The following is a 22346-nucleotide window of genomic DNA, read 5'->3' on the forward strand; positions in this document are numbered from 1 at the left end:
ATGTGGCATAAGGTACTAAGGTAAGTAGTCTAGGGGATCTCGAAGTCAGCTACTTTACCTACTTTAGGTATCCATTACCAGTCTTACCTCTTGAAACATTCATAGCAAGAGACCACAAATTCAATTACTCCTGCGACTTCACTACGTATTCATCGAACTCTCATATAGTTGACGTCGTCGATTTTCGTGCGCAATGTCGTCAACACAGGAGCCTGAAGCTCCAGCTCCAGCACGGAATCCCGAAGCGCAAGCTCCGTCCGACACCGCGACTACGAATCCAGAGCTCGATCTCCCCAAGCTTCAGTCCCTCCCCGCCGAACAGCAAGATCTTTTCCTGCTCACATATGTCTCGAGCTTGACGAAGCATGTCCTTGACTTAGCAGCGGATGATTGCACAGCACAGCAATTCTATCTCAAGAAGGAAATATTCCAGATAATTAACCTCTCTTCACCACAGCCTTCTCGAGTCATCCGGAATAATTTGGGGAAATGCTTAGCACACATCTTCGGAATTGGAGACAGGAAACTTCTCTTCGAAACGATCAACGACTTGATCGCAATTATATCGAGTGGAAAGTCAAAATCCGATGCTGAGATACGGACCAAGCATGCGGCTATTGTCTGCCTAGGCGATGTGTTCGCTTCTGCTGGCGACAGCGCCATTGGACTACACCCCCTTGCTTGCTCAACCCTACTCAAGCTTCTCAAGTCCTCCTCGAACAATGCTGGAATCCGTGCAGCTTGCCTTACCGCGCTTGGGAAGATCGTTGGTATGGTTGAAGGTAGCATGGATGAAGTGATTGGGCGTGACATCTGGAAGCAAGGACGAAATCATGCTTCATCCGACAAAGGCCATCTTGTTGTTGCTTCCGCCTGCCGGACTCTCAAAACATTGTTCAGGCACACACCTTATTTCTTGTACTCGAGTGACTTGGACAAACTCGAGACTGCAATATCCAAAGCATTTGACTCTCCTTCAGTCCAGGTCCGACAGGCTGCAGCAGAGTGCTTTGCCGAAGCCTTGTTCCAGGGTCATTCAGAGGGCGGTCCGCCAGAGGTTGCGTCACCAAAGGGCAAAAAGACCAAAAAAGCACTGAAACGTCAGTCCACGATACCTAATATTGCCGACGATGAGCTGGACATTCCCTCTAGATCAGCGAGCCCAGCTCCTTCAGGCAAGCGCAGTCAAGTGCTAGCTCTGTCTCTGACGGATATCCTCAAGAACCTGGCATCCCAATATGTAAAATCGACAGCCTCAAACAGAATTCGAGCAGCCATTGGTGTGTGCTATGGTAAGCTTTTCAGGCGACTGGGAGAAAAGCTTGTTGAGACAAACTATCTCAAAATAGTCGAGAGTCTCGCGATAGATGTGCTGGGTCACTCTACAATCGCCAACAATCGATATCGACTTCTGATTTCCAGAAATATAGTCGACGTCGTTATACAAGATGTCATTGGGCGCAAGATTTTGGGAGAGTCTGGCCAAATATCCGCTGCAAAATCCCTCATCAACAATGTCTTCAAGAACTACCCTCAAGCTCTAGCAGAAAGGCCAGAGCCTTCTAAGCATACTCTGATCGCGACGCTGAGCGCTGTGTCTTCGCTTATCCAATCACTAGGATCTGCGGCAAATACCTTCGCAGAATCATGTCGAGACGGTCTCTTGCAAGTCTTGCAACATTCCAGTTATACTGTTCAGGTATTTGCATCTCACTGCATGAAGACGCTTGTCCTTGCCTGCCCCCAACAGCTTCTTCCTTGCCTTTCTGTTTGTATGAACAGCCTGAACCGAGAACTATCCCTTCTCGGATCGGGACGTAATTCGCCCAGAAGATGCATTGGATTTGCTCATGGACTCGCCGCAACTCTGAGTGCAAGCCCTGCTCGTCCACTCTATGGGTCAGTTGAGATCAACAGTCGCGTGTTGACTATTGCGACAAATATGTTGAAATCGAGCAGTCAAGCGCAGCTCAGGGTTGCAAGCACACAGATTCAAGTCGCTTGGGTTCTTATTGGAGGCTTGATGTCCTTGGGGCCAAACTTTGTCAAGATACATCTATCACAGCTCCTTTTACTTTGGAAGAATGCGCTTCCAAAACCCCTCGCCAAAGATAATACATCAGCCCGAAGTTTCCTAGAGGTGTCGTTCTTGACACATGTTAGAGAATGCGCGATGGGCTCGATTTTGGCCTTCCTCGAATTCAACAGTCGTCTCTTGACCGTGGATGTGTCAAAGAGAATAGCCGCCATGCTCCAGAACACGACGGCTTTCTTGAGAACTCTGCCGTCTAAGAAGACCTCTGACGACGTCAGCCAGAGACTAGCCCCTGCCCTACAGCTCCAAGATCTTGAGATGATGGTTCAGCGCAGAGTCTTGCAATGTTACGTCAAGCTCGTCAACCTCAGTCCTGCTGGTGGAAGCGAGGCACTCCTGCAGTCTAATTTGCTGACACTCGCAATTTCACTCTTCGCCGACCCGGAGAACTATGCACCAAACTCTTTGAGTGCCTCGATTGCGAATGCAGCCGCTACATTCGAGTCTGTCTGGGATGTGAGCGACAATTCAGGTTTCGGCATTACTGGCCTTGTTGCTGGCCCACGTGTCAGAAAGCTCCCTGGGCAGCAGGAAAATTCCGATGATGGGAACACAGATGAACTCGAAAGTCCAGAAGACATGATAAATAATCTCCTGCGCTCGCCAATCTGTGGCAGTTTAGAGCATGATGCCTCTGTCTTGTATATTGGCAGTACAGACTCAGCTTCAAGTCCTGATCCTCCTGCCACGGAGGTCATCAATGCGGCTATTCAGCTGTTTGCATTCGCCTTCCCACTCACTCCTGGCAAGGTTCAGGAGAGTATACTCGAACAGATTCGAACATTTGCGTCTGCTGGCACTCTGATCAGAGATCCTGGGCGCAAGGCTGCCATCAACGTCAACCTTGCTGTAGCCATTCTCACAACCATGAGGGTAGCTGTGAAAGAGACGAAATCGCCTTCAGGTGACATTTCGAACCAGGCAGTGGAAGCATTGCTACAAGATATCGTTCGTGACTTTGTCCTTGACCCAGACGAACATGTCAGAAGCTTGGGGTACGCTGCTACTGCTCGCTTATGCAATGTGTATGGAAATGGCTTTACGAATAATGAGATCAAGTACCTAGTCGATACCATTGTGGGCAACCGTGAACCTAGTGCGAGAGCGGGCTGTGCCATGGCACTTGGGTCCATCCAAACTCAGGTGGGTGGCATGGCGGCCGGTTACCACCTGAAGACAATCCTCGGCATCTTAATGTCTCTTTGCAATGACCCTCACCCGGTGGTCCATTTCTGGGCACTCGAAGCGCTGTCACTCGCATCCGATGCCTCGGGGCTAAGTTTTGCTGGCTACGTCCCCAGCACTTTAGGCATGCTTGTTCAGCTTTATGTTTCAGAAACCCATCATGCCGAGATTTCCTCTGCAATTACAATGAATCTGGAGCTCGAACTTTCCACGACATCCGCTATCGCTCGTTGCGTTGATTCTCTCATTAACGTCCTGGGTCCTGACCTGCAGGATGCCACGAAGTCAAGAGAGCTGATATTCACTCTTGTTAACCGTTTCCGTGAGGAAGATGATTTGTTGGTACAGCGGGCTGCGCTGGGCTGCCTTGAGCATTTGTCGCTTTACGCCCCTGGGCATATGCAGTTCGCTGACTACGTCAAGTTGCTTCAAAAGTACCTGATGTCTGAATCCACAACTTTACGAGATGTATCAGTGGATGGGATACACAATATGATGAAACGGAATCCACAGGACGTCCTCAGAGAAGCAGAGACTGGGTTTGAGGAACAGCTTTGGCTAGTCCTTGACACCGTTCCGTCTCATGACGGAATTCGCAACATCATCCGCAACTGGATGCATCATACATGTCTTACGGAGACCAATGCTTGGCTTCAGAGATTCCAGGCTGTACTCAAGATGACAAGAGCACGGCCCAAGACAGAAGATACTCAATCTGGATCTAAAGGCAGTGGCCTACCCGACTTGCAAGACGAGGAGGTTGCTGGATTCGCTGCTGCAGCTGGTGCTGCTAAAGATGAGAAGGAAACCAAGGCTACTTCTGAAGTTGAGCCTTTAAGATGGCAAGTAACGACCTTTGCACTGAGCTGCATCGATGAGATGTTCTTGATAATTGCAAAGGACGTGACTGCCAATGGAGAGTCCAAAGCCCAGAGCGATCTTCAGGGCAAGGTTGCAGATGTTGTTCGCATGGCGTTCTCGGCGTCAACCTCTAGTGTCTTGGAGCTCCGTATCTGGGGCCTGAAGATCATAGGAGACATACTCAAGATGTTTGGCAAAACACCCGATCCAGACTTTGAAGAGGCGATGTTGCTGGAGCAGTATCAGGCTCAAATCAGCTCCGCTCTTACCCCAGCATTTGCAGCCGACTCATCACCTGAACTTGCTTCAGAAGCAGTCAATGTCTGTGCTAGCTTCATCTCAATCGGTATTGTCACCGACGTGGATCGCATGGGTAGGATTCTCAAGACTCTTGTCAGCGCTCTAGAGAATTTCTCCAAAGATAGTGAGAATGCCGCGATTGGTGACCTGAAAAGCCTGAGTTCCAATGCGCAGGTCATGGTAAAGATATCGGTGTTCTCTGCTTGGGCGGAGCTCCAGGTTGCAAGCTCAGAGCAGAAATATCTCCTGGATGTGCTCAGGCCTCACATCGGCACATTGACGCCCCTTTGGTTGGAGTCACTTCGTGAGTTCGCACGACTTCGATTCGAGCCTGACATTTCGATGACCTTGGGACCCCCTTCACTCTCTGGGAGTCTCGACACCATCTATGCAGCCCTGAACCGCGAGACATTGCTGCGGTTCTACCAGGATGCCTGGCTGAAGTTGGTAGATGCGATTGCCAGCTTAATCGAACAGGATAGTGAATTTGTGTTTGATGCCCTCGATGGAAAGGAATCAGATGGTCCCTCAGCGAGCGGCAAGAGCAAGAATTCCGATATCAATTACAGAGACGAGCCTGTGGCATTCTTCTTTGTTCTGTTCGGTCTGGCCTTTGAGGCGCTTGCCACGCGTTCTGGGCAAAGCGATTCTTTGGCTACGCACGAACAGACGCTAGCCATCCTTCAAGCCCTCAAGAAGATCCTCCACCCAAGTGTGTCTGGCCATGCTATCTACAGGCCGGATGTGTTTTCCGAGACCATGGACTTATTGGATCGCCTAGTGCTCACCGAGAGCCTCGACGTTCAAGGTGTGATCGTGGAGATCGCAAGCGTTCTGTGCATTGCGCACCCTTCTGCAAGGAGGCACGCCACTGAAGAGGGCGACCTGTCTGATGATATTGACCAGCTCTTTGAGCTGACGCGAATCATCGTTCTTGTTCTTACGGGGCTTCTTCCAAATCTTTCCGAAGGGAACCAACCAGCTAGGCACCAGATGAACGAAGAAGCCATCCTTCTCGTACGGTCATCTCTCAACGCGCTCGTGGATGCTGCAGAGGTCTTTCCAGCTATCATCAAGACCGATCTGCATGCTTGCATCATACACATCTTTGCCACAATTTTATCAACGCCTGGTTGCCAGGAGCTCATAGTCCCACAGTCCCTGTCCACACTGAAGCGTTTCGTCGGTAGCATGTCCAAGTCAAGAAGGAACCACAGCAATGGCGAGCCATCTTCCACAGATATTCAATTGCAGGGATGCCTACGCCGATTCCTGTCGATATACCTCAACGCACAGAAGCGTGAGGCTCCTCAATCCCTTACTTGTGTCAAGAACTGTCTGCTGGCTACGACAATCCTCTTTACTGGAGGCCAGAATCACCTTCCAGCTTCTGAAGCTCTTGTGGCCCGTTATCTTGAGGAGTTGATGGACTGTCTCACTGATCGAATGGTATGTATTAGCCGGCTCACTTTCACCCCCCACTCTGGGGACATCAACTAACAATAGCCTATTTTAGACTGCCAAGATCGCGGCCAACTGCATTAAGTCGCTGCTGCTCCAGCCATCCCAGACCAGTGCTGATCTCAGCATTGCTCGTTACCTGTTTCCCCGACTTGTAGCCTTTGTGACTGATACAGACCCTGAGGATCCCGAGAATGCTAGGTCCTTGATTGCCCAGACTCTTTGCCAATACGTGGGCACGGGTGTTAGGGGTCGACATTTGGCCGCTATGGCAGTGGTGATCCCAACATTGATGGCCCGAGCAACAGCTGAAGGTGAGGAGGTATACCAAGAGACTAGCGCACGATTACTCGAGCTTGCCGCAATCGATCAGGAGATGTTCAGAGCAGTAGTAGGCGGCATGAGCGATGGTCAAAAGGGGTTCCTCGAAGAGGTAATTCGCTTCGGCAGGCAAAACACAGGCCATGTGAGCAAGGCTGCAACAGGAGAGTCCGGGCAACCAAGTATTGCACTGAAGATGGACTTCGGAGGTTGATCTGACGTATATTTCACGAGGTGCCTATCCGTACAAGGGTGGGCGATGAGGTCGAGACATCATGAGCAAAGTTCAATTCCCAAAGCTAAGCTGCATTCCTTCTTGGCAAGCTTAAACTTATGTTCATTCTTCAGTCGGACATGCATACCTATTACCAAAAAAAAAAAAAAAAAAAAAAAGGACAAAGAACCGCACAAGACCACAAGCATCTATATTGAGACCGTCAGGGGCGTGTGACAGTGAAGCAGAAGCACCACTTGTCGTGCTAGACAAGCTGACAGGGGGACGACAACGGGCGATGAACGGCAGCACGTACCAGACAGCGACCTACAGCTAAAGCCTGAGGTAGAATGATTCGATACGGTACGATTCAGCTGGCCCAACGGCCGGCGTGTCCCCGATAGAAAGATTGTGGAGTCACTTGTCATGTTACACAAGGATCGCTATAGCCTATTCACACAATGTTCTGGGCCAAACATGCATTGCATTGCATTACATTACATTGCACGGGCGTAGCGCCAGTCACTGTACAGCATGCCCGGGGCTACCGGCAATATGCCGTGCTAACGATATCGACTGCATACGATAGCAACATGCAAGTCTGAAAGTCGCGGAACTACCAATCAACAAGGTTCACTCTGTGTGAGAATGGGGTTATGACGGGGCTTTTTATACATGCAATGGAATAGATATGGTTAATGGTTACACATATAATTATGGCGTCATGACACACCGAGATACAAGCACGAAGCACCTGTGGCCTCCTCCATCATGCGGTGTGCAACAACAGCTCTGTTGTTTTACACAGCCCTCATCTCCCTGCTAGTGGCAGCCCAAGACATAGGTAGTGCTACTGTGCTCTGTAGCAGGCCGATAGCCCTACGAATTTTCGGTTCGAGGTTCTAATTTTTAGCTTCCAAGCTAACATGGACTAGAGCTGGCCCACAGGGAAATAACACCGCGAATATTCGGGGGTTGTACGCACCAGCTTCTGGAACATCAGCTAACACGGTCAGGAATAGCATAGCCGTGACAGACTAGGCCCATACACTGGGCAATGCTAAGTTACTGAGTGAGAGCAACGAGATAGGAAACCCCATCGTGAGGTGAGAGAACTCCACTGAAGAGAAGCACAGGTAGCCATGCATCCATCCAACAGTTGAGGCGAGCGCCAACAAGGGCTGGTTTGTTTTACGTTTACGTTTCTCTTTTGATCCGTTTGGCCAGAAACCCCGAATCAAAAGAAACAAGAGGCCTCCGCAGAATCTTGTTGGTCTGTGTCACCATGGCATGGTGGGTATATTGTAGGGATGTCAGATATCAGAGATATTTTTCTTTCTTTTTCTGACTTCTCCACGCAATCTGGGCTAGACATTATCTGATCCTTGAGGATGCACGGCCTTTGCAAGGATTAATGATTTGGGCTGTGACGTTTCCTATAGTAGACCTAAGTGACAAAGATTTCACTGACATGCAGCTCTTTGACCTTGCGTCAGACTTTAGTGCTTGCTAGTCACGCAGTAGAACATGCCCATGTGGTCGTCAGTTAGGGACAAACGTAACGGCAACAATGATAATTCAACTCTTTGTACTTTGTTGGAGTGGTCACAAATTCCAGCTCTGGCCTGTCCGTCACTTGTTGTTAAGCAGCCCCTGACATTTATTGATAGACATACGCTGAAAGGTTTGAATCGTTCGTTTTCGTTCTATCCAGGACATCAGTGCTTGTCATGATGATGGGAGGTTCCATCAACGATGACCAGCTTTTCATCCTTGACGCTGATCTCCTTTTCGGCGGATGCCTTTTTCGACGACAACTTCTTATCCACTTGCGACCCCGAAGATTTCCTGCATGAAGACGACTTCTTTTCTGTTGCCTTCTTTTTATCAGATCCCGTTGGCTTAGTCCCTTTGTTCTTTGACCTTTGGGACTTCTCGTTCCGTCTTCGGCCATCATCTCTCCTGCGGGATGGAGCAGTTGGTACATTTGCCTCGCTCCTCTCAGAGTCGGCCCAGTTTGACGATTCATGCGAAACGCTGGGCTCCCCAAGCCCTTCCACCTCTACATCCTCTCGAGTGGGTCGCGCTATCATTCTTCTGCCTTGGAAACGTGCTTTGTTGAACTGCTCCATCGCAATATTCGCTGCCGCGACGTTTTCAAAAACGACCAAGATGTAGCCCCTGAGGTAATTGCTGTCGCTGTTCTTGGGTATCTCGATGGATTCGATCTTGTCCTTGTCCACTTTGCGCCGAACCCAAGATTTGACTTCATCGGCTTCCGCTTGTTGCGGGAATGGCGACACACATAGCTTGCGTGTTTCCGGTACCGCGTATTCCGACCTATAGGATGGCTCCCCGCTGGAGAAGCTACAATTCGGGTAGTACCCTGGATGCTCACTAATACTTCGATAAGGAAGAGCAAGCTGGCTTCCTTCATGTTGGTATTGTGGAGAGTACGAGACTGCACCTGGTTTTGGGGGAAATAACCGAGTACCGGTATCATTGTATGTGTAGTAGCTCCCCGGGCTGGCAGCCGCATAAGTTGCTGGAGTGTTTGTGGTTACTGTAACTGGTAGCTGCTGGGAGTAGCTTGGGTTCGAGAAAGACTGAGTGGTGAATCGGGGGCTGTTGCCCGGAGGGTAACTAGCTATGTAGTACTAGATTCAAAGAGTCATTACCATGTTCTCTTCAAAGCTTGTGTCTTCAGATAGGCCAGCTTACCTGCTCAGGTGCAGCAGAATACTGCGGAGACATAGCCATCGGAGTTGGCAGGAAATAGGGGCTGGGAGGTCTGGCTTGATACTGCAGTGTCTGTGAAATGACAGCTTGCGGTGGTGTAGCAAGCTCCTTGATTTTGATAGAATGCTCACGGTTTCTGTCGGACGCAATGATCGAGCGACCTTTGAAAACACCACCGTTGAGAAGGGCTGCTACCACATTAGCTCGGCCAGATATTCGTCTTGCGAGATGTATGCTTACCCCATGCCCTTTCAAAGTTATCTCTTCCCCGGACTCGGACCCATCCTGAGGTACTGCTCTGGAAGACCTCGATATGGTCCACTACGCATGCCGTACGTGTCCAATCTTTCAACTCCTGCCACGAGGTTGCGAATGGTAACTGAAAGAATAGTTAGCTTTGTTACCGTAGCACAGGTCATAATGGATAGGGAAAGACCGCACGTTGCAAATGGTAATGTAGTAGATGCCAGTCTCATCGCCGGGACCAACGTCCGCTTGGACTGTAGCTTCGGCAGGCATAGGATGAAGGAATCTGCACGAAGCCGACAAGTTTCCAGTTCCGAGCAGGTTCTTGCGTGATGCTACAAGAGTTTGGAAAGAAAGTCAAAAGTTGTGTGACGATGACACGAGAAGCAACTGGGAGTGCGCACTAGAAAAGTGACAACTATGAGTTTGGTCAACTGTATTATCTCGTCACTGAATCGCGCTGCTCTCCAGGGCTCTGAATGAAGGCTCTTGGAAGCTTCGAATTAGGCTCGATCATATTGTGAATCAATGGCAAGCAAAGGCCGTGTGTATGCTTTATATCCAGCTTCTCGCAACAGCTGGCATGAGAGCGGCAAGATAGAAGCAGAAGAGACAACAACCCGTCTAGCATCTTCCAAACGTTGCTTTTGAATCGTTCTTTACCAGCTCTGGATTCGCTTGCATTCGATCCCAGCCCGCGGGCCATAATTTGGGCGCCCCGGGGTCCGGAAAGGACACCGAAATATGGGCGATTTGCAGAGGCACATATCGTCTCAGTATTGAGAGAACGCCGAGAAACGTTGAGACTAACAAGTCTGGATCTGGCAAGCTCGCCTCCTCCTGGATGATTAACGGTGCAGTGTAACCCGAGATCCCTGTCGGCGTTTCGACATGCATCCTGACTCTCAGCCTCGAGATGTGGGGTTCCAGCTAGAGGCAGATCGTCCGAAACCGTAGGGTTCAATGTCGTTGCGGAAGTAAGGGTGTTCATTTCGCGCTTGGACGCTAGATAGAAATCTTCAAAAGGTGCAGGTTCTCGTAGACGTTGTTCCTCGACTCAGCTTTATGCCCAGGTGCTGTAGATCAATCCAAGCCACCAGCCGTAAATGTCTAGGCATGTCTCTCCCTGGTCGACATGCAGAGGACCGGGTTGAGTCCCGCGTGAGATAATGACATATCATATTGCGATCACTGCTCCACCATTTGACGAAATATTAGTTAGCTCGGTGGTAGGTAGTGACAGATCCATCGACAATCAAGGCGATGATCGAATGCCCGGCGCAAGGTACCAAATTTCTCTCTTGATCTCACGGTGAGAAGAGCAGTGGCAGCCTGTAACTTGAGGTCTCTTTTCGCAACCATGCGTGCATGTCGCTTCCGTGGCGCCAACAAAACGTGGATTCGATTCGTTGCTTATTGGAGGTGCAATTTGCAAGCTGTCGCTACCACGAGAGAAGAGGAAACTACACGCCTTTTATGACAGCCTCGTTATGCAGTCATGCCCTTGACATCAAATGGAAGCGCCATTCGTGTAACATGACCCTAGCCACTGGAATGACTCAAATGCGGGATATCATCTCCGATAGAGTCTAGCCTTGTCCTTCCATCCTTTTTAACCTTACACGTGCCAAGCCGTAACCATTTCCTAAAGGCGGTGATTCAGTTTGTGCCGTACAGAGGTGGCCCTGGCGACGCTCCTTCTACACGTGCTTGAAAGAGAAGGTATCGTCCAAGGTGGATGTGTCGTCTGGCATCAGAGAAGATATGTCGACAGTATCTCCAAGATCCTGTACCGATCCCATGGTTCTATCACCAACCGCCCCCTCACGCCATGGAGTCGGGCATTGTGCCCCATCTGAGCACGATACTAAGACTCCGTTTTGCGCGTCTGAGATCACCACAACCGGGAATTCGGGGTCACTGTTGATCCATGTTGTTCTAGTCCTTCCAACAATCTTGCCGTTTGGTAGATGAGCGCCCAAAGAGACTGGCTTGGGACCTTCGGACAGCGGGTCCCAAACAAAGGACACACCGCGATACTTTTCATCTTGGCATGTCACCAGAAGAAGCTCACGGGCGGTGGGATGCCAATGAAAGTCCACGACTGAGTGAAACATCAGTACTGCCCGGAGCTCAGCTGCGGTGACATCCCAGATCCACAGCGTGGTAGGGGTATCATCAAGCTTGGTAACTAACAGAGTTGAAGATGCGTCAAAGGCCAATGAAGAGCATCCAGCTCTGACCTCGTTAGGGATCTTGCCGTCGATCAGTCGGTTCGGAGGTGCAACCATCTGGTTCGCACGAAGAAATGTATACGGGCTCCCTCCGTGGGACGAATCGTTCAGCTGCTCCTGCCAGACCTAGGATATTTTGTGAGAATCGAAGCAAGCCGTAGATGAAGTGAGCTCACCTGCAGGGTGTCCTTGGGGACAACCGTAGTGGGATGTACAAGTTTCAGGCCACCTCTCCATGTCTGCGTGCTGAGAGCGCCCACTGTTCTACTGCCATCGCCCATGGCACATAGCGACGCGTCAGGACTGAGACTGCAATTCTTAATCCCCGTCTCGAGGTCGGCATCCTCGCCTCCCGTGATGCTGGACGCCCCAATAGAACGGAAAGGCTGGCCGTCGGGTGTGTAGAGCAAGAGATTATGCCCATGTGCCGGGGCGTCCCACAGCAGAAGCCATTGGCCGTCAGGAGTCCATTTCAAGCCATGAGCGTCGACTGTTTCCGGGTACCAAGATCGCAGAACTTGCCTCGATTTGGGATGGTGAATACTGATAGCATCTCGACCATTTGTTCGGGTCAAGATGGCAAGATGTGACGTCTGAGGTCGTACAGAAAAGCCCCTAGGGGCGGATGAGGGGAGGTAAAACTTGGGGTTGCCTATCTCGATAGCTTTAGAAGTTGATAGATCGAAAATGGAAAACTTGAGGCCAAATGCAGCACAGGCAAAGACCTCGTCATCGTGGGCGCCAAACTGCACAAGTGTCTGCTTTCCACCTCCAACTGCAGGGTTCTTGATCGTGGCACGAAATGACGAGTCAACTATTGACGAGACATGAATCTGGTCGGCACTTGCAACAAGGATACGGGACGATGAAGGTGACCATGCGAGCGTGGTTACAGGGGTCGCGAGATCTGGGGGTAATTTGACCACATGCGCGATCGAAAGTGAGAGAGCCAAGCGCACTGTGATGCTCTGCGATGATAGTGTAGCAATAAATCTTCCGTCAGGGCTGGGCACGCAATGAGGTGATGCTGTGAATCCTGGTTAGTAGTGTTCAGTGTCTCGGGTGCTGTCTAAAAGGAGGAGAAGGGGGAGCCGAGCCCAGGAAATCAATGCATTCTAGAATTGGTATAGTAAGGTAGATTTCTACCTTTGAAGACACGTGAGGGATGCATCACGACTGTCACCTGAAGAAGTGTTGTAGATGAGAGGTGAGGAGTGAAATCTGGTAATCGAATCGTGAGGGCGGGGTTATAAAGTGGTTGACTACCAAAAGAAAAAGGGGAAGTCAGGCGACGGTCTCGCTAAAGCCTTTCTTCGATCTATCAAGTTCTCTTCGTGTTTTGATGGTCTTTAGCATCGATGCTCTTTGAGTGGTTCAGTTCTTCAATCTTCAATCTGATAGTGTAATGAGGAAGCAGTTAAAGGTGGGGGATGTTTTAATGTTTTGATATTTCCTCATCTGTGCTAGCGTCACCGGCTATCAAAGTGGAGGGTTCCTGATTTCAATGCGCTGAACAACCTAACCTTCCATTGTGTGGACAGGTACGTATATTGGTCAAGGAATCTTATTTGCATTTATCAGTATAGACAACAGTAACTCATCTATTATTAAAATCTTGGGCATGCCAGCCTATAATGCTGTGTTGGGTGCGTTTGAATCAGGCGGCTATATGCCTAGTACATCACAACCCGCCGTATAAATTGGCATCGGATCAGGTGTCTCTATCGATATCCATACTCATCTTCAACATTCAGTTGCGTATAAAGTCTTTAAGAAACTTGAGCTAGACGGCAGTATATATTTATATCATGCTAATTTCGACCTAAGCGGTCTGATTCTTATATCATTCGCAGGGTTCCCTTGCTTAACAAACTGTAGTTCTTGGATTAGTACCTATGCGGAAATACTAATTTACGTATGATAAGGTATGGCGCATCATGGGAATGAATATCCTTACCCATACATAGGTCAGCTAGTGTTTCCTAATTGGTCATCAATTTAGGGTCCAATACGCATGTTCCATGATGAATTTGTATCATGCACACGAACAAGTCCCATGCATTCTGAAGTAGGCATTGAAAGAAGAGCCAATTCTATGTCGAACGAGTATTCCACCTGACTAGAATCCCCTGAAACAACATCATGAGTTCAGGCCGAACTGTCACCGCTGACAAGTTACAGTATCTTTATCATTCCACTTTCGAACTAACGTTACTGTTGCAGTCTGTGCAACTCCGCGGCTTAAACTAATGTTAGACTGGAGGCTATTTCCATTACTCAGCGCGGGGATCGGATTGTGGCGAGCGGGCCCATGATAAGATTGGATAGCTCAAGAGGGACAGACACTTCATACTTGCGTATTTGACCTATTTAGGTCATGATAGGTAGGTACCTAGGGTTGGAACTATTGTTAAACGAAGCGCCGACGGCCGACAGAGACACCAAGTCAGCTTATTCTTTCATTTGCCAACCTCTTTGCTCTTCTCTTCTCGTCATTGTCGCATCGTGATTGCGATAGCACGAAACGATGGAATCATAGCAAGCGAACCCCTCATATGTAACCATCTTTCTTCCCCCACTTGTCAAATACATAACTACTTAGGTATCATAACGCCTCAGAATTATGTCGTTGCTTCGCCTTTTAGGCTCGAGAGCTTCGGTCTCAGCCAAAACTAAAACTACCCTACAACGAACGGCTCCTTCGCGAGTGCTGCTCGCTTGTCCCTCCTCTAGAACCATTGCGACAGCTTCTGCGAGACCCCAAGAGGCACCCCGCGAACCTCCCTCTACAACACCAGAGATCGACCTCCTACAGTCTCGCCGCCGGCGCATCCGAGATCCAAAACCCTTCTCCGACTTCCTCACAGATACTTTCCACCGACAACATGATTACCTTCGCATATCTGTCTCGGAGCGCTGCAATCTGCGATGTGTCTATTGCATGCCTGAAGAAGGCGTGCCATTGTCGCCAAACCGAGAGCTCTTGACGACACCAGAGATTGTCCTCTTGTCGTCCGTATTTGTCTCGCAGGGTGTGACTAAGATCAGATTGACGGGAGGAGAACCGACCGTGCGGCGAGATATCCTCCCTCTGATGCACCAGATTGGAGAGCTGCGACGGCATGGCCTAAAGGAAATCTGTATCACAACCAACGGCATCTCTCTGCACCGGAAGCTCGACAGCATGATCGAGAGTGGACTGACGGGTGTCAACCTGAGCCTCGACACTCTGGATCCTTGGCAATTCCAGATCATGACAAGGAGGAAAGGCTTCGAGGCCGTGCAGAAGAGCATCGATAGGATTCTTGAGCTCAACAGACTTGGTGCTGGCATCAAGCTCAAGATCAACTGCGTGGTCATGAGGGGTATCAACGACAGAGAGGTGCTCCCCTTCGTGGACCTGACGCAAGAAAAGGACATCGAAGTCCGCTTCATCGAGTACATGCCATTTGACGGCAACAAATGGAGCAAAAATAAGATGTTTAGCTACCAAGAGATGCTGGACCTCATCAGGACAAAGTACCCAACACTGCAAAAAGTGCAGGATCACAAGAACGATACAAGCAAGACATGGCACATTCCAGGCTTCACTGGAAGAATAGGCTTCATCACGAGCATGACGCACAACTTCTGCGGGACTTGCAACCGTCTTCGAATAACAGGTGACGGCAACCTCAAGGTGTGCTTGTTTGGCAATGCTGAGGTGTCTCTACGGGATATCCTCCGGAAGTCCAACAGTGGCGAGCCCATCGATGAGCAGGCTTTCGATGCCATAAAACAGATCGAGATGGACCGGCGGAGGGACTTATTGACGTCAGACCGGACTCCTCTCGGTCTGGCACCTAACGAGATGGAGCTGCTCGAAGTCATTGGTGCTGCCGTCAAGAGAAAGAAGGCAAAACATGCGGGCATCGGTGAGCTGGAGCATATGAAGAATAGGCCCATGATCTTGATAGGTGGGTGATTACACTCCTGTGTTCATCTTTTGCAAAATTTCCACGCGTGGTTCGCAATGTCAGACTCAAGTGTATGGTTCAAGAGACGTTATTCACAGATTGTTCGCGGGGCAACTATCATGCACTTATGGGGCGGCGTTGAAGGGTTGTTTCGCTACTTAAACTTTGAGGCTTAGATACCCTCCTATATGAGTTGGAAGTAATACTGAATTGAGTTTTTGTTGTAGATACCATTAGTCCGTCTTCGTCATTGCGAACCATGCCTCCTCGAATACAATCCCTTCTGCGTAACGGTCCCTGCTTCACGGCTGGCCGATCTGTTTTCACACAGCAGCGACTCTTCTCCAATACTCGCCATGTCCGAGGACAGGACAGCAGCGACAACGCAAAGCTGACACATGTCTCTGCCTCTGGAGAGGCACGGATGGTCTCCATATCAGACAAGACGGTGACATCACGCATCGCCAAAGCTGCATGCACCGTCCGATTCTCGAACACCACAGCGATTGGGCTCATCAGAGACAACCAGATGAGGAAGGGAGATGTCCTGGGTGTTGCGCGGATCGCTGGCATCATGGCATCGAAGCGAACTCCAGATCTGATCCCACTCTGTCATCCGATCTCGCTCTCCAAGGCCACGGTTGATCTCGACGTCAGGGGTGACGACAGAGTAGAGATCGCTGCCACGGTCACGTGTGACGGAAAGACGGGGGTGGAGATGGAGGCGCTGACGGCGGCGTCTACGGCGGCATTGACAGTTTACGATATGTGCAAGGCTGTGGATAAGGGCATGGTTATTGAGGGTTTGAGAGTTGTCCTCAAGGATGGGGGGAAGAGTGGGAGATGGGAAATGGAGTAAGCCTCAGTCCTAGCCAACCACATAATAGGAATATGCAACTACCATTATACGGTGTGAAAGAACCTCATATGCATAGTAGGTCCCGTCTTTAACGAAACAGAAAGCGTGACTCATCTAATCCGCCTCATCTCACACCTCTAAGACCGACGAATTGTCATTTTGAGACATAGGGTCTTGGTAGAACTCAGCCCAAGACCACAATTATGCGCAGAAGTTACGAAGCAACATACAATCATCAATGTACACTAAGAAGCTCCCTAACCTGTAGTCTCCTTCTCCACCCAGTGATGGGACGTTTGACAACTCTCCCCTGTAAAAATTCTTTCTTGGCACGCACTGTTAGTGCACTGTTAGGAGCGGGATTTTCTACGGGCTACTCGGCCACACAATACTGCGGGGACGCCATCGGCTCCCTAACAGCAGTTTTCAGAGAAGGAATTTTGGAGAGTTCACCTTCTCTGACAACACCTTTGTCGGATCTAATGGCGGCACCTCAGAACCAGAACGCCTTAGATATCGGAGGACGGTGCCCGTGGCATCGGTAGCGACATCCTCCCGATCAACGACGCCGATTGCGATGGGTTTTTCCCCTTTGAAGGCAAGCCGCACCGCCGGCCTCTGATTCCTTCCCAAGGTTTTTCCCTGCCGCCACGACAGTCGACTACGAGCTACAACTTGGTTACTGGAGATTGTGGACTGCGTCAGCAGATGTAGTGATGCGTGAGAGAATTCTGGTCGGTGGAAAAAGCTCGACAGTAGATTGCCCCCGAACCCGCTGACGGGTGACGGGCTTGAGAAATACAGCACCTTTTGTGCCATTGGTATGCTGGATGGTGAAGGAAGCGGGGTTTCCCTGTACCTAGCTAGCTCAGCACGTCTTTTGCTCCAGTAGGAGATCTGGCTTCGTTACAGCCACCCAGACGAAAAATATACAAACAAACAAAGATGGGACGTTTGAGAATACCTGATCCTCTTGATTCAGCCACAATGCAGGAGTCGTTTAATCACCTCTCATCTGCGGGTGATATTAATCGCGAAATTGATTAAACAGGAGCCGCGCAAGCCACCATGACCACAAAGGCAAGGGGAAAAAAGCAATTCTTCGGAGACAATAACTACAGTCGAGACATTTAACGGCAATCTAGGGTTGTGCTGCAGAAGCGCCAGGTTAAACTCGAGACCAACGGAGCCGCCCGGCACCTCCAAGATTAAAGCCCTGGCAGGGAATCCGATAGCTAAGCGGTAAACTTCCTATTCAAGACGAGCGAGAAACATAAGAATGTGACAGGCTGACAGGGCTCGGCATTGCATGCAGAGAGGGAATTGTCTGTTGCACATGACCCTTGTGAGGCGTTGACGATGTGCATCAAACAGGAGGGGAACAAAAGGCGGTGGAGGAGATGTACCTACGTAGACTATAGGCACATACCGTCCAATCGATGCCCTTGTTGTGTTGTGTTGTGCATTTGTAGAAACCTCTTGGTTGATCAAGTAGCTCATACGGGTTGAAAGACCAGAACCAACTGACCATCATCTTTATGCCTCAGGCAAATCTTCAGCTTAGCTTTCCACCACTCTAGGACCGCATGTAGCCTTTACTAAGTCCATATGTCAAACCTAAGAGATGGTGCAAGATACAGCCAATCGAAGATAACTGATAAGAATGCCGAGGAGCCGCAACTGAACAGGGGATGTTGAAGGTCGACTTCCGATACAGGTAAAGCACATCATCCACTTAGAGTCTTGGCACTCCGGGCCCTAATAAAGTCAAATGGTGTGGGCCTACGGAGTAGACCAGGAACTCTTTGATGAGAAGGGAGTTTTTTTGAGGCAAGCCTTCGGCACTTACTACCATGTAACTCGCTGGAAACACCAGCATTTTCATACCACTTGAATGAAATTGATCAAGATTCCGGGCTTAGCGGTTGAAGCGAACTCGATACAAGCCGGTACCATGGGAGCCCTCTTCTGAGTGAGACCCAGTTGTCATCGATTCTGGACCCTGATGACAGTCTGGTCTAGGCTACGGCCAGCCAGTCACAATGATCACGACAGTATTGAAAACCATGTAAGCTAACAGGTCAGACTTGAGCATTAAAATGGTCCTTATGATGGGGAACTATGTTGCACGCTCTGTGGCCCATGTCTGTGCTCTTGGGTCAAGTCTCGAATCGACTGGCTGGCTAACTATTATGGATAAGTTCGATACCCCAGCCTCAACCAGCCACCAAGAGAGCGTGTGAACTACTATCTTTGTGTCTATCCGAATAACAGGATGGTCCTGCTCTTACTATGCAGATCAGCGGTGAAAGCAGCAGGTTACCTATCGGATTCCGAGGCCTCTTCGGACCCTGAATGTTGCTTAGACTTCTCAGTACCAATGAACGAAATGTCTTAAATGGACAGATCAGCAGGACAATTCACATGTCCTTTTTGTGTCTGATGCCAAACACTATTGACACTTCCCTGATTATTGCAGCATGGTATCCAGAGTTGTCATGTTCGACCACATGCAAACGCCTCCGCATTGTCGTTGTCTGAGATTAGATGCCTTGACCTTTGCTTCTCCGTCTCGAGGATTCCTCCACAGCAATGCAGCAGTCGTGTGTAGACTCATACTTTAGTGAGACCCTCCGTGGCTCCGGAACCAGTACGTAAATGCTCCCTGATTTACTCCATAATGTAGGTATAAACTTATTAGTTACATCTTATAGCTCACAGCTTGGACCACTTGCTTGGACCCTGAATTTCTGGCAAGATGCGATATGCGAATGTTAGTCAGCCTTGATTGGAAATGACTGTCGATCATTTTGTCTCGAACATGGCCGATCAAAGCCGAGCCCTTGTGTCCTCTTACCAGAAATATCACCTTTCTAGCGCCTCAGTGTCTGAAAGACTACAAGGCAGGGAGCCGGTGACAAAGCCAGTCGTGATTAACTGATAATAATTGGCTGGACATGACAGATCTAGAAGAGGCGCCCCAGCTTCCACTCCCCACGTTGACGGACAGAACGGAGAAGGCAGGTCGGCAGCGCCACGAATTAAGGACGGAGGCTAGGCCAGAAGAGTTGGGAAACGTGGCTGCAACGAGCCAGCGAGCCTCGGTGGAAGTCCCACAGAATCTCGGCAGCCCCTAGAGTAGAAATAACTGGACAAGGATCTGGCTAAGTACGGAGCGCGCTGCGGTATAGAATCATCCACCATGGAGATGGAAAAAAATCTGCACAGGCCAACACGGTGGAACTTCAGGTGGCGTGAAATGAATCGTTCTCCAGTCTCAAGAGCTTCCAAGATTCGAGAAGAAAGTGGCAACAACCTAGCGGAAGACGCTCAGGGAATGATGAAGCGCCGAGGAGCCGCAACTCCTAGCCTACCTACCATATGTATTTACGCCACGAACTTGAGCGATGTTCCGTTCCGTTGGTGGTCCGATAGAAATTACCCAGAACAGCAAGACGTGCAACGAATGTCGAATTTACGTGAATGGCATGAATGTAATGTTAACAATGAGCGCACTCGGTATGAGGACTAACGGAATCCTGAGCTGTCTGAATTCCTCGTCTTTTCCATAAAGACTGAGGGGTTGCGGATTGCTCAAGTGACCAGAGAAGAAAGCATGGCCGTGCACCGGCCGAGCATCTCGGAGCTCAAGGCCAAGTGAAACAGAAGACCCCTGAAGCAGCGACCAGACGGGAAGGTCACGAGACCATTGAACGGCAATTGACCACATAGAGAAGCTCAAAAGAACAAGACAAAGAATAACACAAGGGTCCCAGCTTGACACGCAACAAACAAACCCAGTAAGCAGTGGATTCGGTGGGTAATGATTTGAGCTTGTCTGTTAATCATCGAATTTTCTGCAGCCCAGCCGCTGCTTGCCTCAAGGCTTAACCCGACTGCCTGATCAAGTGAAGCCCGTTGGTGATCCTCTAAGAGTGCAGCCCATGTGGATCGGCAACGGATTAGGTGAGTGGAAGAATTGCTTCAAGGTGGAGTTTGAGAGGGAATCGAATGAGCCAACCACATGTCATGTAAAGGGGAAGTATGCAGTATGTAGATGATGTTAGGCGAACTAGTCAGTGATGAGACTAGACCTGAATCACAAATCATCGATGGGTGCCCTTTGGCGAAAGGTAAAACTTATAATGGAGGGGCGGGATGATGCTGCTGTGAAATGTTCGTTCCTAAGTCAGGTAGAAATAGCTGCTAAGAGGCGATGCAAGATGATGCTGAAATGCTACGGTCAATTGGAGAAAGAGGAGGAACAAGGTGCGAGAGGGAAAGTGAAAGCGGAATAGCGCGCCTATAAACCCCACCCAGCCACCTAAGATCGGCCTAGCTTCTTTTTCTCTCCTACATACCACCCAGACCATCACCAGTCAATCACCAGTCTATCAAAGAATCCAATACATCCATCCCATACTATCTAAATCACCAGTTCTAACTCTTTCATAATGAGTTCTATGCAAGGAATTACCTTTAATCAAGTTTCTATTGATGACCTTGCCACTATGTTGGACGAAAAACTTGAGCAAAAGCTCGCGCCTCTCAACGAGACCCTCAAAATCATCAACACCCAACTCGAACATCTGTCTCGACAGTACCACAGCCTTGCCTAGCGGGTTAAGGGCCTTGAAGCGCAAGTCCACCGAAAACTAGCGGAAGTTCTGGTTTGTTTTTCTGTCTAATATAAGCAATAAAAGAGACTAATTAATTATTCCTAGAATCCAACTTCTCACCAAACTTGACGAACGATGAACAAGGGTCTACATTTGGTGGGGGCGTTGGACAGGGGCGGGCGCGATGAAAGAAAGGAAGACGCACGATGATATTGCTATGAAAGGAAACAATTGTCGATACACGTCAATAGTATGTATGAATGTACAGCCGTGCGTCTAAGGCAAAAAGTATGTGCGTTGTATTGCAGATTGCTGAGATACCGGTGAAGAGTGAACGATGGGACGCTGCAGCTGCAACCGCATTTGTCGAATTGCAACTGCCCATCGTTACCGTTAATGTCAATGGAGGCTTGGGAGGTCTACCTACCTACACCTTAAGGTACTGGGTATTTCGCCCAGCAGGTACTGCTCTGCCCCTCTTTCCCCAAAGATGGGTTCTGTCCTGAATCCATCATAAGCTTGTTCGGGAATCTATGGGTCCTTTACTGTTTTGTACGTAACAGTTGGCTCATTTCCAAACATCATCAAAATGACCAAAGATAAAAGATTCAGCAACGGACAACAACTAACGTTCGGCGATACCGTTGCCTTCCCTTCCCTTCTTCTGTTTCGGTAGTCACCGGCTTGAGCTCAAGTGCTCTGAGTATGGTGTTGTGAGATGACGGTGAAGAAACTCCGCTGTCTCTGCCAGTCAGAACACAACTCAACCCAACACAACCCAACAACAGACCAAAAACTCCCCGTTGCAAAGCCGGGAACCGCAGCCGCCCAATCAAACAACATACATCTGTAAGAAAGGCTCTAGTGGCTCGACCCTTGAACCTTGCAGAGCGCTCTGGCTTTGACTTTGGCCCCAGGCTCCCTATCTAGCGGAGACATGCTTGGCCTAAAGAGCGCGCTTGTCCAATTGCCGCCCTACGATAGTCAGCCCCGCGGACCGAACAAGTTGGCCACACGTATTCATTGAACATAGCCGTTGCCGTTATACAGTATAATCAATCAAGATCCGACGGGAACAGGCATGCTTGTTCAGACGGGAAGACCTCGAAAGTAACAGGATTCGGAACTCAAGGAGAGAATGTCACGGACCTTGTGGCTCAAATATGCAGCCCATTACCTGACTCGAATGCTCCGGTTCTTGATTTAGCCGAAATCCCGTTGTCGAGAACACAACACGCAGACACGAGCACAGTATC

General features: G+C 49.6%; 5 protein-coding genes across 5 annotated transcripts; 3 read left to right on the forward strand and 2 right to left on the reverse strand.

Annotated features, from left to right (window-relative positions):
• Positions 1-5: 5 nt before the first annotated feature.
• Positions 6-9418, forward strand: FOXG_01916 (uncharacterized protein). Its single transcript, XM_018379038.1, has 2 exons — positions 6-5890; positions 5958-9418. The coding sequence occupies exons 1-2, from the start codon at positions 194-196 to the stop codon at positions 6435-6437; spliced, it is 6177 nt and encodes a 2058-aa protein (XP_018235041.1). The 5' UTR covers positions 6-193; the 3' UTR covers positions 6438-9418.
• Positions 8156-9695, reverse strand: FOXG_18209 (uncharacterized protein; the record flags this gene model as incomplete). Its single annotated transcript, XM_018398260.1, has 4 exons — positions 8156-9094; positions 9159-9364; positions 9417-9555; positions 9618-9695. The coding sequence occupies 4 exons, from the start codon at positions 9693-9695 to the stop codon at positions 8156-8158; spliced, it is 1362 nt and encodes a 453-aa protein (XP_018235042.1).
• A 1427-nt stretch (positions 9696-11122) lies between these two features.
• Positions 11123-12827, reverse strand: FOXG_01919 (uncharacterized protein; the record flags this gene model as incomplete). The annotated part of the gene is made up of 3 exons (XM_018379039.1): positions 11123-11782; positions 11833-12683; positions 12803-12827. The coding sequence occupies 3 exons, from the start codon at positions 12825-12827 to the stop codon at positions 11123-11125; spliced, it is 1536 nt and encodes a 511-aa protein (XP_018235043.1).
• Positions 12828-13997: 1170 nt separating this feature from the next.
• FOXG_18210 (uncharacterized protein) lies at positions 13998-16792 on the forward strand. Its single transcript, XM_018398261.1, has 2 exons — positions 13998-15612; positions 15840-16792. The coding sequence occupies exons 1-2, from the start codon at positions 14280-14282 to the stop codon at positions 16469-16471; spliced, it is 1965 nt and encodes a 654-aa protein (XP_018235044.1). The 5' UTR covers positions 13998-14279; the 3' UTR covers positions 16472-16792.
• Positions 16793-20765: 3973 nt separating this feature from the next.
• Positions 20766-21509, forward strand: FOXG_18211 (uncharacterized protein). Its single transcript, XM_018398262.1, has 2 exons — positions 20766-21141; positions 21196-21509. Exon 1 carries the CDS (start codon positions 20926-20928, stop codon positions 21088-21090), a length of 165 nt encoding a protein of 54 aa, XP_018235045.1. The 5' UTR covers positions 20766-20925; the 3' UTR covers positions 21091-21141; positions 21196-21509.
• The last annotated feature ends 837 nt before the right edge of the window (positions 21510-22346 follow it).

Source organism: Fusarium oxysporum, chromosome 5, assembly GCF_000149955.1.
Source record: "Fusarium oxysporum f. sp. lycopersici 4287 chromosome 5, whole genome shotgun sequence".
NCBI lineage: Eukaryota > Fungi > Ascomycota > Sordariomycetes > Hypocreales > Nectriaceae > Fusarium > Fusarium oxysporum.

Bases quoted from the DNA above. Each gene is read 5' to 3' on its own strand.
- FOXG_18210 (XM_018398261.1), top strand. From the start codon at position 14,280: ATGTCGTTGCTTCGCCTTTTAGGCTCGAGAGCTTCGGTCTCAGCCAAA. The intron at 15,613-15,839 runs GTGGGTGATTAC...TTTTTGTTGTAG, and splicing joins TAGGCCCATGATCTTGATAG to ATACCATTAGTCCGTCTTCG.
- FOXG_01916 (XM_018379038.1), top strand. From the start codon at position 194: ATGTCGTCAACACAGGAGCCTGAAGCTCCAGCTCCAGCACGGAATCCC. The intron at 5,891-5,957 runs GTATGTATTAGC...AGCCTATTTTAG, and splicing joins ACTGTCTCACTGATCGAATG to ACTGCCAAGATCGCGGCCAA.
- FOXG_18211 (XM_018398262.1), top strand. From the start codon at position 20,926: ATGAGTTCTATGCAAGGAATTACCTTTAATCAAGTTTCTATTGATGAC.